This window comes from Lampetra fluviatilis, chromosome 39, assembly GCF_964198595.1.
Source record: "Lampetra fluviatilis chromosome 39, kcLamFluv1.1, whole genome shotgun sequence".
Classification (NCBI taxonomy): domain Eukaryota; kingdom Metazoa; phylum Chordata; class Hyperoartia; order Petromyzontiformes; family Petromyzontidae; genus Lampetra; species Lampetra fluviatilis.
In genome coordinates, this window is record NC_136313.1 from 6,983,821 (window position 1) to 7,001,424 (window position 17,604).

Genomic DNA, 17,604 nt, shown 5'->3' on the forward strand with positions numbered 1-17,604 from the left:
ACATGTGTGTCGCTTCGATCGTGACAGGACAGAGTCTCGTGATATTTAAAAACTGGTCCACCCGGAGTAAAATCCTATGAACCGAGTGCTCAACCGAAGCTTCGGGTGCATTGACAAAGGAATGCGAACCTCGCCTGGACTGGGAGGGGGATGGGTGAGCAGCTGCCTCAGGCAGGTATTATCTTGTTCCTTGTTCAATTCCAGCCAGTTCTCGCAGGCGGTTAAAGATGGAAAGACACCCAATCCAAGGTCACGAGTTGTGATTCTTTGTTGGTGCCAATTCCTGCTCGTGTTTCAAAGGGGAGTCGCCGTTCAAAGATGCGCAAACCCACGGATGAGTGCGAGTTTATTTGACCATACTTCGCCAAGCTGGTCAGTGGTGAAGGGAGCATTGAAGTACGGTACACCAATACATTGTCGTCATCCTATTATCTGGAAATATTTCAATCATCTTGACCATACACAATAAAGTGTGGAAAGTTTTCGTAAGTCAACAACTTCTGCACGACTCCTATCCGTGATTTTTCCGGACAAAATTCAGAATTTGTGGATAAATTGAAGGCTTCGAATAACGAGTCGCGGATAATAAAAGGGTCGCAGATTGGGGGGCTTGGGTTTGCGTGTACTAAGATCCTATCATTGCGAACAGCACTTGTCCAAACAGTCTGCTGAAGAGGCTTTACTGGATGGTGTGTACCTGCATCGAACCCGGCGACCCGAGTTCGATTCCCGCTCACGGCCAACACCAAATGACGATTATCTGAACCAGTCGTGGGCCTCCCCCTAGGCCAACTAAGCCTCAAATGAGTATCGGGTGCGGTCTGTAAAACATCACCACGAGGGAGACAAAGGCGTCCGGGCGTGGTGTTGGCCACCCACCCCCTCGTCTGCCGTGCCGGCCTTCATAGGTGCTCGCTAACAGCACTTGCCCCAACAGTCTGTATACACGCGGGTGTGGGTCGATGTGTGAGTACGTGTGTGTGTGTACACGTGGATTCGTTTGAGATGTGATTATTGTGGGCACCGCAGTAAAGCAGAGCACCATAGAACCACACTTTAAAGAGACAGGATTTATCCACAAATCTGGCTGTCGCCTGATGATGTCAGTTGTAATTACTGGCGAAACATCGTAATCAGATCGTAAATGTTGTGGCTTTGCTCTCCAACACACCGGCGTGCTGTGCTAGTAACGAATTGGCACGTTCTGTTTACGAGACAAACCTTGCTAATTGGCCGTGTCGGGTGGTGGCGGGTGTAACGACACATTTATGTATTTACACGATCTATCCCCAAAAACCCTGCATTATGAACAGAGGAATGGTCGGTAAGCGAACACATTGGGCTCTATGGAGGCACTACACTATACGCTACGATACACCACACATTGGGCTCTATGGAGGCACTACACTACACGGTATGATACACCACATATTGGACTCTATGGAGGCACTACACTACACTATACAATACACCACACATTGAACTCTATGGAGGCACTACACTACACTCTACAATACACCACACATTGGGCTCTATGGAGGCACTACACTATACGCTACAATACACAACACATTGGGCTCTATGGAGGCACTACACTACACTCTACAATACACCACACATTGGACTCTATGGAGGCACTACACTACACTCTACAATACACCACACATTGGGCTCTATGGAGGCACTACACTATACGCTACAATACACCACACATTGGACTCTATGGAGGCACTACACTACACTCTACAATACACCACACATTGGACTCTATGGAGGCACTACACTACACTCTACAATACACCACACATTGGACTCTATGGAGGCACTACACTACACTCTACAATACACCACACATTGGACTCTATGGAGGCACTACACTACACTCTACAATACACCACACATTAGGCTCTATGGAGGCACTACACTATACGCTACGACACACAACACATTGGACTCTATAGAGGCATTTCGTTAAGCGATTAGTCGTCAACAGGGGTTCTACTGTAAAATTCGAGAGGAGCGGTGGCACGAACTCAGCAAACCGAGTTCGACTCCCGCCCTACAACCAATCACAAAACAGTGGCGAATATTTCAACCGGTTCTGGGCCTCCCGTGGGTCTACTCGGCCTTAAACACGAGTACGGTACGGTATATGAATTTAACATCGGTGCGGGGCGCGATTTAAAGCTTTCGTGACTGCAGGGATTCATCTTCTTGGTTCTTTCGGTAAAGTCACGTAGAATGGAAATAATAAAATAATAAAAATTAAACATAATAACATAATTCTCACGACGTTTCGGCCACAACGCAAGCAGCCGTCCTCAGGTGTCTTATCGACAGACCTGTTCTTCACCTGAGGACGGCTGCTTGCGTTGTGGCCGAAACGTCGTGAGAATTATTTTATTACGTGTTATTTTTATTATTTCCATTCTACGTGACTTTACCGAAAGAACCAAGAAGTTGCGTGTGTTTGTCGTGACAACTTAAACATGTGGCACCCCCCTCCCCCACCACCACCACCATTGTGTTGTGCTCGTGGCTTCTTTGTCTTTGTTTGTTCATCATCTCGTCACTCCGATGGGGTCTCGTGACTCGTGACTCGGCTACCACGCCCCCTGAAGTCGATCCGGGGGAACGGACCAATCGCGGCGCTTCACCCGCAGCCCTTAAAAGGCGGCTCAATTCGCACGTGAAATCTCTACAGCACCACTTCGCTGTGCCGCCGCCGTCTTCGCTGGGCTTTAATCCTCCACGTTGCTCCAAGGTAGCTGCTGCGTGCTGGCTGCAAGCAACACCAAGGGATTGGGGGTGGGGGGTGCTTTGTTTAAGTGGCGCTGTTCCATTGTGTCGACCACGTGCTTTGTATGCTACTAACTTGGCCATGCTGGTTACATGTGTGATTGTGTAGTTCGTCAACGAGGCACACGCTTTTATGTCGAAATCGGTCCACGGATGCTAAGTGTTGAATCTACGCCTTTGTAATTTTTGCACTCTCATCAAAGGCTGTGTGTGTGTCTGAATCTTTTGGATGATTTTTTTTATATGTGGAGACTGATTATGGGGAAGGAGGTGCATTTTATTTTCCTGTGCTCCTTTGGCTCAGAAATATGATGTCTTGTATATAATACGTTATACCTAAATATATATTTATTTTTATATATACCACTAAGACGAGGCATTGTAAAAGTATAGATGCAATCTCTTGTGGGTTTAAAAAAATTCGTCACGAACATTGCCTTCAAAAGCATTAAATATAATAGGCGACAATTGTTCATAAACCCGCTTCATGGCACATCCAGAGACGTTAAGAGTTGGGATACTTTATTTGCTTGTTCGGCCTAAAAGTGTTTTACTCTGCATAATTGCGACTTGGGACAAAATGACCCTCGTATATTGCATATTGGATCATGGTGGCTCGTACAAATGTCGTAGTTGTGCCGTTTTAGAAACGTCGCTTTCGTGACTGCAGGAATTACTCTTTGGTTCTTTCGGTAAAGTCGCGTATAAAGAGAAATAAATAAATTAAATAATACATTTAATATATATTTTTAATGGCAAAAAATACGTCCTGATAAACGTTATCGACTTTACATCGGTTACCTCCACGAAGTGCGGTTAGAAGGTACTGTATACATCCCTTTTGGCATTTTAGGTGTAGCCGCATCTCAAGGAACAAACTAATATTTAACTTTTGTTGAGACTCGAAACGACGATCATCAAGCAATGTGCCTCGATCTGCCCTTCTACGTAAAAATTAAACCACTTTACACATCCATCAGCCATACGACCCTCTTGGATATGCTTTTATTTTCAGTAACATTGGGTTTAACTGTAGAAACATTCTCGACCGCTTTTGTAATGTGTTTTCTAAGCGTTTGTGCCAGCAGCTTGTGGTTGGCATCTGTTCGGTTAATTTCGTAGAATTTTTTGTCTACGTCGCCAAAATAAATGCCAGGGGTAAAGGAATACTGTTTGCTGACGCAGAAAGCCACGAGGAGTGGCTTTTAATGAATAAACGGTCCCGTTTTTTAAACTGCATTTCGCTTGAGGTCCCAGCAAGCAAGGCCTTCCATCGCCACCCAGATGACCTTTGTCCCATTTCCCCCCCCTAAAATCGCTCCTCACTCGCAGCTTCATCGGTAATGATACAATTAACTTTGCCGGGAAGCGATTATTTTAATCTGTGGAAGGCGCTTGGGAGCCAGCTTTGAATGTGGCGATTCTCTGGATTTTTTTCGAAAATTTGTAACTGATTCTGTTTTTTTTTGCGTTTTACACATTTCGCCATTTTATTTTTTTAGTCAACACAAGGCAGGCAGTGTCAACAACGCCTCGGTGATGGAGCTTTAATTATCATACATTGCGGTTAAATTGCCAGTAATTAAAATTAACAGCAATGGGAAAATTATAGTTAACCCAACGTGGTGTGGTGCCAACCGCTGCTGCTACTAAATTGGACCACAGAATTGTTGATCGCCCTTTGTGCGAATGTCCACCGACACTTTTTTTGTTTTTCGTGCCCAAGAATCTTAATTGAAAATGGCCGGAGCGTGCAATGGAGGTGGGTGTGGGTGGGATAGAATTCCAGCTGTTCACCACAAAGTCCTTTCTTTTTGGAGCAGTGCCCCACAAACAAAGGGGATGGGGGGTGGGACATCAAGCCCCATTGTGTGCGAGCTTGCCACACAACACTTTTTTTTAAATGCTCACGGGGTTAATTCCGTACTGTTTTTTTTGTTAAAGTTCCATCCGTCTCAAAAAAGAAATTGTAATTGTTTGTAGTTTCATTTGGAAGATACCCAGCACCTGTAAGAAAACGTCGGACGTTGCTTATTAACTCGCGATACAATGCGAAACGGCGTCAGAAGGCTCTTAATCGATTTGGGGCCGCTTTTGAATTGTGGCATTTTAAAGATTTATTTGCTGCTTGGTATTGTTAAAAAAATACACCCATTACGGTATACTAAAACAACAATGGGTTCTAGATTTGAAGCTTTCGTGACTTCAAGGATTCATATTCTTAGGTTTTTTCGGTAAGTTACGTAGGTAAAAAATTTAAATTAATGAAAGTAAAAGAAAATAAAAAAAATAATATAATAAAATATTTTTATTTTACTTTTAATAATTTTAATTTGAAAATTTTACCTACGTGACTTTACCGAAAAAACCTAAGAATACAACAATGGGTGTTTGCACGTCTGTGCGCTGCTTAAGCAATAGTTGATGGATCACACAGATGGTGTTGTGCTCTTAAAACCGAGACCCAATAGGCTGGCATGGCAGTCCAGAAAGTGAGATTTTTTTTAATACCTTTTCGACTTTTGAGCCATCATCCCCTTGTAATGCCTTGTTTGTTGTGGTTTGACTCCTTTTCGGATGAATGATTAAATCGCATAACTAAAGCCTGTGTTAATGTTTACCTCGTGATTGCAAACGTCTTCAATACGGCTAGCAACAAGCATCCACCGCTATCCATAATAAATGCGTATGCAGATGGCAGCCTCCTTTGTTTGTGCCAGATGCCTGGCTCAAGTCACTCCCCACCCCCATTGTGTTCCCAGTTGGCGTGTGGCCGTGTGCGTACCAGCACCTGTCCTTGAGTAAACACATTATTTGACGGCTGGTGAATGGTGCACAAATAACAACATTCATGGTGCACATTTTGTCATCGGTACTTTGGCTGTAGGAAAACTGTTTAGTCCTTGGATACGCGGCAGGCAACGGACCCCCATCGTAGCATGATAATTTCGTGTGCTATTTATACTTAATGCCTGTTATTTATGAACGGGTTCAGTTTATCCTGCAGCGTTTTTATTTCTCCAATGTTCACATCTTTAAACAGCATACAGCTAGTGAACCGGATTAAATTTAGACACTTTAATTTGAAATATTAAAGTGTCGGTACATTTGTCAAATGATGATAATCGTCTTGCGTTAATTGCATCCCAAATATAATTTTTAAAGTAGCATCGATTATACGTGTTTTATGTGCAGTATGCCGGACATCCCCAAAAACTGAAGAAGTTTTCAAACCAATTATTCCTGCTTCCAAAAGTTTCACAATTTTGTTGTTTTATTATGTTTTATTTTTATTATTTTATTACTTCCCTTCTACGTGACTTTACCGAAAGAACCAAGAAGAGGAGTTTCACAATTGTTTTTTTCTAGGCGAGTGATTTAATTATTGTCTACAACCCTTACTCGCTGCACCTTAGAGACTTAATTTCGATTTAAATCTTTCGTGACTGCAGGGATTCATCTTCTTGGTTCTTTCGGTAAGTCACGTAGAAGGGAAATAATAAAACATAATAAAATAATATAATATTATAATAATATTATAATAAACAACGTGGTGGCCAAGACTGAGATTGGTAAACCCATGGTCCCCCTTGTGTGTGGGCTTCTGTGTTCCGACACATGCCACTTATATTAACCCTTAAGCCCATCTAATTCCCTAATGAGGGTCACATTGTTAACGTGAACGCCCCCCCCCCCCCCCCCCCCCGTGTCTTATTGCCTCCTGCCTTGCAGCCGGTCCTGACTGACGGTAAAAAGATGAAGCTGCTGCTCGTCGCTCTGCTGGGGCTCGTGGCGGCGGTCTCTGCGGCCGTGGCCTCGCCATTCCTCGACCCGGAGCTGTCGTCCGAGTGGGAGTCCTGGAAGGAGTTCCACGGCAAGACCTACGACCAGGTAGGGTGGTCACGTGTGCACACGCTCGCCCACCGCTGCTGCTTGGTTTAAAGGCCATCCACCCAACTCCAAGTCGCGTGAAGATGCGCATTAAGCTGTTGCACTGCAATACCGTCACTTGAGGGCGCTGTGGCATCGCTTGAGAGGGCGCTGTGATCAGCAGCAGGCACCCGATTTTATTTATCACGAGCGTCTTTGCCCGTCCTAGGACGGAAGCTGTAATATTTTACGAAAAATTTTAACAGTATAATTATTTTTCGATTTAAAGCTTTCGTGACTGCAGGGGTTCATCTTCTTGGTTATACTGGTAGGAACGAAGTGGACCAGACCACCAATAGATTAATCCGTCCGTCCGCGTTTGTCCGTCCGCGTTTGTCCGTCCGTCCGTCCGTGTATCAACATCGCCCCCTACTGCAAACACTTGGCATGACCCTGTCTGACAAGATGGCCGCCCGCTCCCCCTGCGATCTGTGAATTAAACAAGATGGCCGTCGCTTCCGGCGCATCACGGCAAAACTTTAAACTTCGCTTCAAAATTACTTTACTGAAACGCAGCACGTTTATTTAAAAAATTACTTTACTGAAACGCAGCACGTTTATTTAAAAAATTACTTTACTGAAACGCAGCACGTTTTTTTAACACAGAGACAAGAAACATTTATTAACACAGAGACGAGATGCATTTAATCGCCTTATTTGTGCACGAAAAGCACGGCGCGAGGCCTAGTGCGGCAGGCTTCGCGAGGCCTAGTGCGGCAGGCTTATTAACACAGAGATGAAACGCAGCACGTTTATTAAAAAAAAATTACTTTACTGAAACGCAGCACGTTTTTTTAACACAGACAAGAAACATTTATTAACACAGAGACGAGATACATTTAATCGCCTTATTTGTGCACGAAAAGCACGGCGCGAGGCCTAGTGCGGCAGGCTTCGCGAGGCCTAGTGCGGGAGGCTTATTAACACAGAGATGAAACGCAGCACGTTTATTGTTGTTGTGCATATTGGCAGTGGTGCCTGACTCGGCTGAATCTGCAGCCCGGCAGCGGCAGAGCAGAGGCAGCGAGTGGCCTCGTCGCTGCTGCTATTCACTCGCTTATAGTTCTGCCGTGTTCACCACATCTCTGCCGTGTTCACCACATTTCTGCCGTGTTCACCACATCTCTGCCGTGTTCACTATCATCTCTACATCTCTGTCGTGTTCACCACATCTCTGTCGTGTTCACCACATCTGTCATGTTCACTACATCGTATTCACACGCAAGTATTTCTACTTGTGCTGCAATCTTTGATTATTTAGCTGCTGGCTGCATGTTTGGTGGCGATGCTACCGTTATAGTAGCACCAACTGCGGTTGGTTCTGGGTCCATGGAAACGACGCTTTTCACTGCGAGTTTGTAAAGGGTTCCAGCAGCAAATGCGGTCTCTGTTTCAGCAAGCATCTTTTCAACGTTGGCGTCTAGACAACCATTGGGGTCTTCAAAGTCGTGGTTGTTTTCGGTATCCATGTCATGCGCGCGAATAAAAACTCGAAGTGCCAAACAAACACTGCTCAATGTAGTACTGTTATATGAATATGCCAAACGCCCGTCTATTCAACTCTATGTAGACGACATAAAATGCACCAAGGTGCCGTTTATTCCCTCTATTTTATTTCACCTTTATACTAGTAAATGCATTCGCGTTTCCCCATCTAAGGTCAATTAATCTCAGATGTGATCGTTTGGAAATGAAAGACTACGAGTCTTTAAATCTCACAGCGTTTCTTGTCAAAACAAACACTTTTTAATTAACGTTACACTAGAATACAGTAATTTTTTCTTTAACTCCTCTATATCCGGTCGATATCCCTGTACCGGTACTAAGTATTATTCCTACCAGCCCACCCTGCAGGGTCCTGTTTTCGGTAAAGTCACGTAGAATAGAAATAATAAAATAATAAAAATAAAACAATTCAATAATTCTCACGACGTTTCGGCCACAACGCAAGCAGCCGTCCTCAGGTGGAGAACAGGTCTGTCGGGAAGACAGAGTCTGAATGACCGAAAGAACCAAGAAGAGTATAATTATTCTGTGTAAATTTAATGGCGGTGAATCTTGCACAAGTATGTCGTCAAACGCTTCTGCATTTCACTAGCAGTATTAATGGTAGTGATTCTTACACAAAACTACGTCATAAAACACCACTTCACTGTATATAATTGGCCTTCAATTTGTTCAAATTTGCTGCTCTGATACTTTATTCTCTTCTGCTTTCGGTCGCTCCGATTTAAATACATTGGAATTCGATACAATGTATGGAAAATCACCGAGAAATATATTTTACCATAATGTAGAAGCATTTAATTAGGCTTGCTTTTTGTCTCAAGTGCTGAATAAATAAATAAAGACACCAAATCCACTTTGTTGCTGCGTATATTTATTTATTAGATTCACTTTCAATAAAGAAATGTCTAACTTAAAGCGAGTTTGCGAAAAAAAAAAATCTTTCACGAGTGTAAAAATCCACCCGCTCATGAATATGAATGGGGGGGGGGGGTGGCATGTGGTGTGATGCCACGCGTGTTACACGACATCCTTGGCTCTAGTAATTTATTATTCTTCCCATTTACCTAGAAAAGCCTCAAGGACTCTCGAGGAATTTATTTTCTTCCTCAGGAGGGTCCTGCCTGTTTTTCTCTAGTGGTGGTCGGGTATGGGGTAATTGTTGCTGTGTAAAAAAACACAATTTGAATATGCCGATTATTTTATTTTTCTCAGCATTGCGGTTTGTTTTGACCATTACCGGTTGCTTATTGGCAAGGAGGGTGAAGCCAGAGAATCTGGGAGGGGACATCCCATGCGGACAAAACGAACAACATTCAATTCCACAAAAAATGGGCCCCAGTTGGGACTTTAATCTCGGCCCTTAGTCCTGAGCCACAAGTTGTTACCGCTGTGCAAACCTCCCTGCCGCACCTAGAAGTTGTTTACTCTGATCAAAGCTTCAAATTCACGTGGGAACAGCCCAGGATCTATAGTTCGTCGTGTGGCTTTTGCTTGGATCGCAGCTCCTTGTTTTTCGGATTCAGACTTTTCTAAATGGTGCGTTTTAAAAAACACAATCTGTTTTGTGGACTCTTGTGGTGCAGAGGGAGGAGGGCTGGAGGAGAATGATTTGGGAGAAGAACCTCAAGAAGATCGCAGTGCACAACCTGGAGCACTCCATGGGCAAGCACACCTGGCGCATGGGCATGAACCAATTCAGTGACATGGTAAGCCAGGACATCTTCGTCTCATCCCTTACTAGATGGTCACCTGGACAGGAGTTCCTTTTTGTGGCCACGATGTCGTGAATGCACTCGACAAATGTCAGACTGTGCTGATCGATGCACTTGGGTTTGTTTCCACTGAATATAAAAAAATGGCCCACTTCCGTTTTGCGGCAGAACATGACGTGCCTTTACGCAAGCGGGTTCCATGTTGATTTCGCAAGTGAATGGTGGTGGGGAGTGAACACTTGCATGAATGTGGCAGACTACAAACCGCAACTAAGAGCTCTTATTCTGTGTGTAATATATAGGTGTGTGTATATATAGGTGTGTAATATGTGTTATGTTTAGGGGAGCAGTAGTGTAGCGGTTGGCACATTGCGCTACAAACCTGGTGACCCGGGTTCGATTCCCACTCACGGTCAACACCAGTGACGATTATCTGAACCGGTCCTAGGCCTCGCCTAGGTTGACTCGGCCTCGAATGAGTACCTGGTGCTATGTGTAAACATTGCCACTGGGAAGACTAAGGCGGCCGGGCGTGGTGTTGGCCACCCCCTCGTGCCAGCCTTCATAGGTGCTCCCTAACAGCACTTGCCCCTACAGTCTTTTACAGGCTATACAGGGGATCTTTGTCTTTGTTTATATAAATATAAAAAAGCAGCTTTTTAAGATTCGTGCTGTAGGCACAAATAACCAGCAAGGGGTGGCACTGGTTAAAGCGCTGGTTTTTACTCTCCCTTGTCAATGTGTGTCTCGCTCAGACAAAAGAGGAGTTCCAGCATACCATGCTGGGCCTCAGGGGCTCGAACGGCACCAGCAAGGCCTCCCGCGGCGCCACGTTCATGGCGCCCGCCTTCTTCAAGGCCCCCGAGTCCGTCGACTGGAGGAAGCAGGGCTACGTCACCGACGTCAAGAACCAGGTACCGCACCGCTTGCCGCACGTCCTGCGATTCCAGCGGCACGCTTGAGGGGTCTCTGCGGCTTGCTCGGATAAAACCTTCAAACGCCCGACTCTTGTGCCGTCTGGGATGAGGGTGGCCAGGAGATGGCAGAGGAGGCGGTGTTTCTCAAAACACCATGGCTGGTGGACCATCCGACCCAGTATAGTTGTGGATTTCAGCTTTCCCTTTTATAAAACTTACACATTGCATGTGCTGGGTAATGTAGCAATCGGTTGTAACGATGTGGGGTGGTGCGGGGGGGGGGTCCTCACGAACTCCTCTTGCAAGATGGGCACAGTGTGCCAATATCAGCGATTGGGAGACGAAGGGGGGGGGACCTGGGCATGGTTGTTGGATTGTTGCCGCCCATATTGTGTTGCAATGGCGGTGCTCGCTCTGTGCACTAATTCTTCCAAGCCTGTCGGTCTAAATCGGTGGTTCTTAACCTTTACTGCAGCCTTGGCACCCCTTTTGGTTCTTAATCGTAAAAAGATTATATTATTTGAATAAATACAGAGGTTTGTAACAAAGTAGTTTTACTTGGGTGCCCGTGCTCAATTTGTTTTATAATTTACCTTCTAAAAAAAAATCTGGCCTGTCTTGCACTCACAAAGGGCATCTCGCACCCCAGGGAGTGCGTGCACCCCCAGGTTAGGAACAACTGCTCTAAATGGTGATCTTTATCTCCGCAGGGCGACTGCGGCTCTTGCTGGGCGTTCAGCGCCACCGGCTCCCTCGAGGGGCAGCACAAGCGCAAGACTGGAGTGCTCGTGTCGCTGAGCGAGCAGAACCTGGTGGACTGTTCTCGTGACGAGGGCAATAACGGCTGCGGTGGAGGACTCATGGACCAGGCCTTTACCTACATCAAGAAGAATGATGGTATCGACTCTGAGGCGTCGTACGTGTACACGGCAAAGGTGAGGGATAGGTTTGAGGTCGGTGACTGCAGGTCGTAGTGGCATCTTGTCTATACCCAGTTGACACCGGTCTGTTATGCACTTTACTGCAATCCTGATCTGAACACACCTGGGTCTGTTCTCTACTGGAACTAACACCGGTGTGGCATTTGAACTGGTCTGGAACCTTTCATGTAGGGCCTCCAAATGAGTACAGGACGTGGCTCCAAAATGTGGCCAGATTTATGGATGGCTAAGTTGCCCCCCCCCCTCATGTGTCTTGTTGGCCTCCTGAAGTGCTCCATTGCCAACCCCATCAATTTCGGGGACGTAATAGCAGTTGGTGCTTGCTAATGATGCAAATTCTAAGGCCACAGAGGGTTTTCAATTTGAAAATGGTTGGCATAGCCTTCCAATGTTTTCAGCTTGGGGGGTAGGGGTGGGCACGTGTTGTTCGCCCATTGTTTTGCTTCTATGTGCCAGAACATTCTTCAGCAGCTGACTTGCGCCATTTTTCAGTACTTTTCTAGTTTTTTAAAGATAATTGAGGTTAGACGATATGTTCGGGGGGTGGGGGGGGCGGAGTGTCTGATGCTAACGACGTGTGGCGCGCGCGAGTGCAGGATGGGGTTTGCAAGTACAACCCCAAGAATAAGGCTGCCGAGGACACCGGCTTCATGGACATCCCCAACGGGAACGAGGGGGCCCTCAAGAACGCCGTGGCTTCCGTCGGCCCCGTGTCGGTCGGCATCGACGCCAGCCTCGAATCCTTCCAGTTGTACAGCTCCGGTGAGCGACCGCTCCAGGAAGGCACCAGTTCCAAAGCAACGCTCGTATGACCGCAGCGTAGATTTTTTCTTTTTCCCCACAGTTGTATTGCTGCAAGGTGTTCTGCACGACATCCGTTCGATATTTTGCTCCCCTGTGCTGTTGGAGCTTCCATCAGAATGTTTGGCTGTTCAAAACGCTGCAATGTGCCAAATTTTTAAGAGATCGATTTTGGACCTCCCTTTAAAGGTCGTCAACTTGCTACGCTTAATAACTCTAATTTTGAGGTCACTCAAACCCAGAATATTAGTGCTGGCAGGTTGACCTTCTGCCCCTGTAACGTAGGGTGCCTCCTTGAGATCATTGACACTTGACTTGTGTTCAATAACACTTCCCTAAGAGGGGAAAAAATATGTATCATGACGTTACATTTAGTGCAGTCCGCCCCTCCATCTCTTGTCATGAAGGGCCATTGGTCAAAAATAGCACCAATTGCATGTTTTTTTTTCCCTTTTGGCGACAGTGTTATTGAACTACGTTTTGGTTATTTGTGTTTTCGCTCCCATCCCATTTTATATATTATGTAACATGGACTCGTGGGTACGTGTGCTGTCGGTGTATTTTCAGGCATTTACAGTGACAGCGATTGCTCCGACAACCTTGATCATGGCGTGTTGGTTGTGGGCTATGGTGTGGATGATGATGAACGTAAATTCTGGATTGTCAAGAACAGGTGCGTGGCTACAAACATCACAGCTACATTGCAATATATCATGTCTGGCGAGGTGGTGTGGTTGCCACACTGCTCTACACCCAGTTACCTTAGCAATGCTGCAGCGTGTATCCTCCACCCGTTTGTGATTTGCGATTCGACCTTCCCTAGGATGGCTTGGTTGTACACGAGTACCGCAGGTACCGGACTGAAATAAGTTCTGCATAGGGGCAATGGTGGTGTGAACATCAATGCTGGGGGAGACCAAGGTGGCAGGGTGTGCATGTTTATGCGCTGTATCTTTAAATATCTACTTGCTAACTGAACTTACCCACTATACATAGGCTAAATAGATGCTTTGTGAAGACTCCAAGAGTATGATGTATGTGGGGATAATGAGTACTACGCTATTGAATGGCAACGATGGTCATCCATAGGCTAGGACCATACCTTCAATGTGGAATTTCCACATTGGCATGGGGCTCTATAACGGTAAACACTTTCTCTCGTGCACACCTGAGCATGGGATATACATTTGTTTTACTTTAACCACTGCATCCCATTGTGTGCAGTGCTGCCCTTACTCGGTGCTCTCTAACGGCTCTGGCCTTGTTTTTAATACGCAAGGAAAATGCCTTTCTCTGCATGTGAGCGGCTTTCTTTGCGATATTTCCAGCACTGCGCTAATCCTCGTCGACCTGTGTTCATGGATAACGCACATGACGGGCGGTTATCAAAACCCTTCCTGGTGGGCCTCTCCTACGTCTCAACTAGGCCTTTAAGTACCTGGTGCAGCCTTAAACGGTAGTGGTGGAAGGAAGTGAATGAAGGTGGCCGTTTGTGGTGCTGTGTGCCAGCCTCAACAGGAGCGTGCTAACGACAACGTTTGTTATTCGTTTTAGGGTTCTGTAAAATTGATGGAATTTCTTTCTGTGTGTGCGTGCGCAGCTGGGGAACGAAGTGGGGAGATAATGGATATATCCTTATGGCACGTGATAAGGACAACCTGTGTGGCATTGCCACTGCTGCAAGCTATCCCCTGGTGTAATAACCACCTGTCTCTGCACATGCATGCACACTGGCACACATACTTGTGTGCAAGCAGACTGTTAGTGTTTGTTCAACTCTTTTACAAGAATTAAGTTTTTAGTTTTATCCACTCTTTATTATGTTAAGCCACTGGCTTTTTATGTCAATGCAACAAGTGTTGGTGATTACTACCAACTTCAATGCAAGGTCTACTGTCTAAAATATAGTGTTGATATGATTGGAATGGTGCTAATATCTTAAAATTGCCTCTTTTTTTAATGAATCTACCTCCCTTGGACCAGAAACACTTGAAGCGAGTGCAATTGTGTTTTTTGAGGTTGTATTAGCATGTTGCTAAAACATTGCCAGTTTTGTTTGATCTTAAATAAAAAAATGTTTAAAAAAAATATTTCGTCGTCTGTTTGCATTCATTCTCTGGCCTTGCTGCAGTGGAATTGGTCGAACGCGTGATTTAACTTATTGATGAGTAAAAAAAATTGCCAATTGGAAGGTTGAGCTCGCCATCAACTTCGGTCGACACAATGAGTACGGCTTTGAGTATCGATTTTAGTGTTGTCTTGTTTGGAAATTAGTTCCTGTTACTCAAGCAGACTTCTCCAATGCGGGCTGCAAAGAGCTAAAACATTGCACTCATTTGGGCAGGGTGTTTGAAAAATGTTTAATTGGTCAATTCGTTCTCATTTTTAAAAGTAGTATAGGTTATGTATGGTGGTACCCAGAGCCGTCATGCTCGATGTGGCGAGGGTTATATTCTCATCAGTAGCGTCGTGGGTTTAGTGCACTGCTACGAAACCAGCGACTTATCCTGGGCCACACCGAGGTTGACTGGGTCTCGAGTACCCAGTTTCGGGTGTAAACATTTCTTCTGGGGAGACTAAGGCGGTCGGGTGTGGTGCTGGCCGTCATTGGTACGTTCTAACAGCACTTGTCCCGACAATCTTAAGACTATACGGGAGATCTATCTTTTGTACTACGATACCATTACACTGGAAGTGTAAAATGTTATCGCACAAACTGTTGTGGAGGAAGTAGACTAAAGTGGAACGTTATCACTTCTCCTTTTGTGGCCATGCTTTTTGAGAAAATGACATGGGTCAATGTAGTGTGCACTATACAGATATTATTTAAATCCAATTTTGAATATTCTCCCTACACCGTTCCGCGATCCACCGATCATCTGACGCCGATGCGGACTGAGTTGTCCCCACTAAACCACGCGACACACCCATGTCGTGGTCCGTAAGGTTGGTGGTGGCATGAGCCAGCACCGTACCGGCAGGAACAACCACGTCGTCCGGACCCCCATTCAGGACTTGCAAAAATGGGTGCCTGTCCGGATCGAACGATCGTCTGAGCGCCAACAAGCGCCAGATTCCGGGTCGCCTTCGATGGGGTCAGAAGGACCCCGACCGTCGCATCATCGTTACAGATCCCTTTTCGGTAACGCAATGGCACCAGCATCTGTGAACCCGGCGGAATTTCTACCGTAACATCTGCTAGTGCCTGCACGGTGACGCACTGCGACGAATGCAAGAGCAGGGACGGAAGAAAATAAAGCTTGGGACCGGAGGGCATTTTCAAACAGCCCTGATCTACAATAATTTTAACAGGCATCCTCCCAAGAAAGTCGGTGCCCAGCAAGGAGGGTACACCTTGAAATAAAGACCGGCCCCGACACAGCGACATCACCAATCACAATATGGGCATCTACTTGGCCAATGATGCCCATGCTACCCCCATTAGCCGCAACGCAAGCCTCAAAAGCTGGTCGAACACGCGAGGTGGGAATAGATAGAAGTTGCAAAATCACATCAGAAATGATAGTAGCGGAAGCCCCGGTATTGACGAGGACGCGAACATCAACGCCCTGAATGGAGCCAGGTACCGTTGAGGATCCCGTGACCACCGCGACTACGCGACGTGCCACCTTTTTCCATTGCCTTCTCGAAACAGGCCAACCTTTAGTAGCAGTTCCCGAATCATGAAACGAACAACGTGATGTGAGATGCATGAGGCGACGAGTTTGGCCGGGTGTCCGATGTGTACTGATTCGCCTGTATGGGAGGATGTTGGCCCGTCACAGTGGCGTAGCTAGGATATTTTGCGCCCGGGGACGAACTATAAAATTGGCGCCCCCCCCCCCCCACCCCCGTTTAATCAAATACCAAAATGTAATTACATGACATGTAGGCTGTGTGTGGCGGATATATAAACTTTTAAGTTGAGGTGTAGATGTGTGCAGTAGTTTCAGGCTGCCGCGCCTGCCGCAATAAGTTATAATGTAACGTTGTAATCCTCATTTTGGCGCCCCTTTACCTTGGCGCCTGCCGCCTGGGGACATATGTACCCCCCTGCCCCCCCCCTAGCTACGCCTCTGCCGTCGGAGAAGGAGTCGATGCAGCCAGCGGAGTCGGAGGACGAGAGCGACACCGGCAATCCCGTGCGAAATGGCCCAACCGTCCACACTTGAAGCAGGTGACGGCAGGCCTGCGAGCTGGTCAGTCGTGACCCCGCCGCGGAACGTAGCGTCGCCCCGCCGTCGATTCCAGCGAGGAACAGCCGCTGCGAGGTCTCCCTCCGAAGGCGCATCCTCCGGAATGTGGATGACTTTAGTTGGCGACCAACCTATTGGCTCACCGTCGCGGCTGAGATCCCCGGTCCATGCAGCCATCTGTGCCCAACGTTGTAGGTTCTCGTGCGCGTTCAGGCATCTAGCGGCCCATCGGAACGTCTGCGGTTCGTGACCGCAAGCAGGTAGAACAACCCCCATGTCCCTTGACAAAGCCAGCATTCTCTCCATAATCAACGAGTCGAGGACTTCTTGCTTGACATCAGGGTAAGCTGCCACAGCCAACGCCATGAACTTTCGTTGAGAATCGGAAGGCGGTTCGTACACCTCGGCCATTTACGCGTACACATCTTTATTTTTTTGTTCCTGGGTAGTAAGTGTTGTTTCCTAATTGCTTATGCCTCAAAAGTACAGATAATGGCTATTATTCCCCACAAACTTTGGTTTTGTAACCAGGACACAAAAACAAAGTTAATAATCCACTCCATTAATAACACTGTAACAAACAATATCTTTTTTGTTCCTGGGTAGGAAGTGTTATTTCCTAATTGCTTATGCCTCAAAAGTACAAAAAGTGGCTATTATTCCTCACAAACTTTGCTTTTGTGACCAGGACAGTGATATTTTGATATTTAACTATTTTCAATGAGAAAACGTGTGCATTTGTGTATTTCGTTCACATTTAGTCCTGGTCACAAAAGCAAAGTTTGTGGGGGGAAATAAC

General features: G+C 46.2%; 1 protein-coding gene across 1 annotated transcript; it reads left to right on the plus strand.

The window, feature by feature from the left end:
- The first annotated feature begins 2,671 nt into the window (after positions 1-2,671).
- LOC144945926 (procathepsin L-like) lies at positions 2,672-14,691 on the plus strand. The gene is made up of 8 exons (XM_078874579.1): positions 2,672-2,764; positions 6,532-6,690; positions 9,822-9,944; positions 10,706-10,864; positions 11,578-11,802; positions 12,405-12,570; positions 13,177-13,282; positions 14,210-14,691. Exons 2-8 carry the CDS (start codon positions 6,556-6,558, stop codon positions 14,307-14,309), a joined length of 1,014 nt encoding a protein of 337 aa, XP_078730705.1. The 5' UTR covers positions 2,672-2,764; positions 6,532-6,555; the 3' UTR covers positions 14,310-14,691.
- The last annotated feature ends 2,913 nt before the right edge of the window (positions 14,692-17,604 follow it).

Excerpts from the sequence above, each read along its gene's own strand:
- LOC144945926 (XM_078874579.1), top strand. The coding sequence starts at position 6,556 with ATGAAGCTGCTGCTCGTCGCTCTGCTGGGGCTCGTGGCGGCGGTCTCT. Across the intron at positions 10,865-11,577 it reads TCACCGACGTCAAGAACCAG|GGCGACTGCGGCTCTTGCTG; the intron begins GTACCGCACCGC and ends TTATCTCCGCAG. Across the intron at positions 11,803-12,404 it reads CGTACGTGTACACGGCAAAG|GATGGGGTTTGCAAGTACAA; the intron begins GTGAGGGATAGG and ends GCGCGAGTGCAG.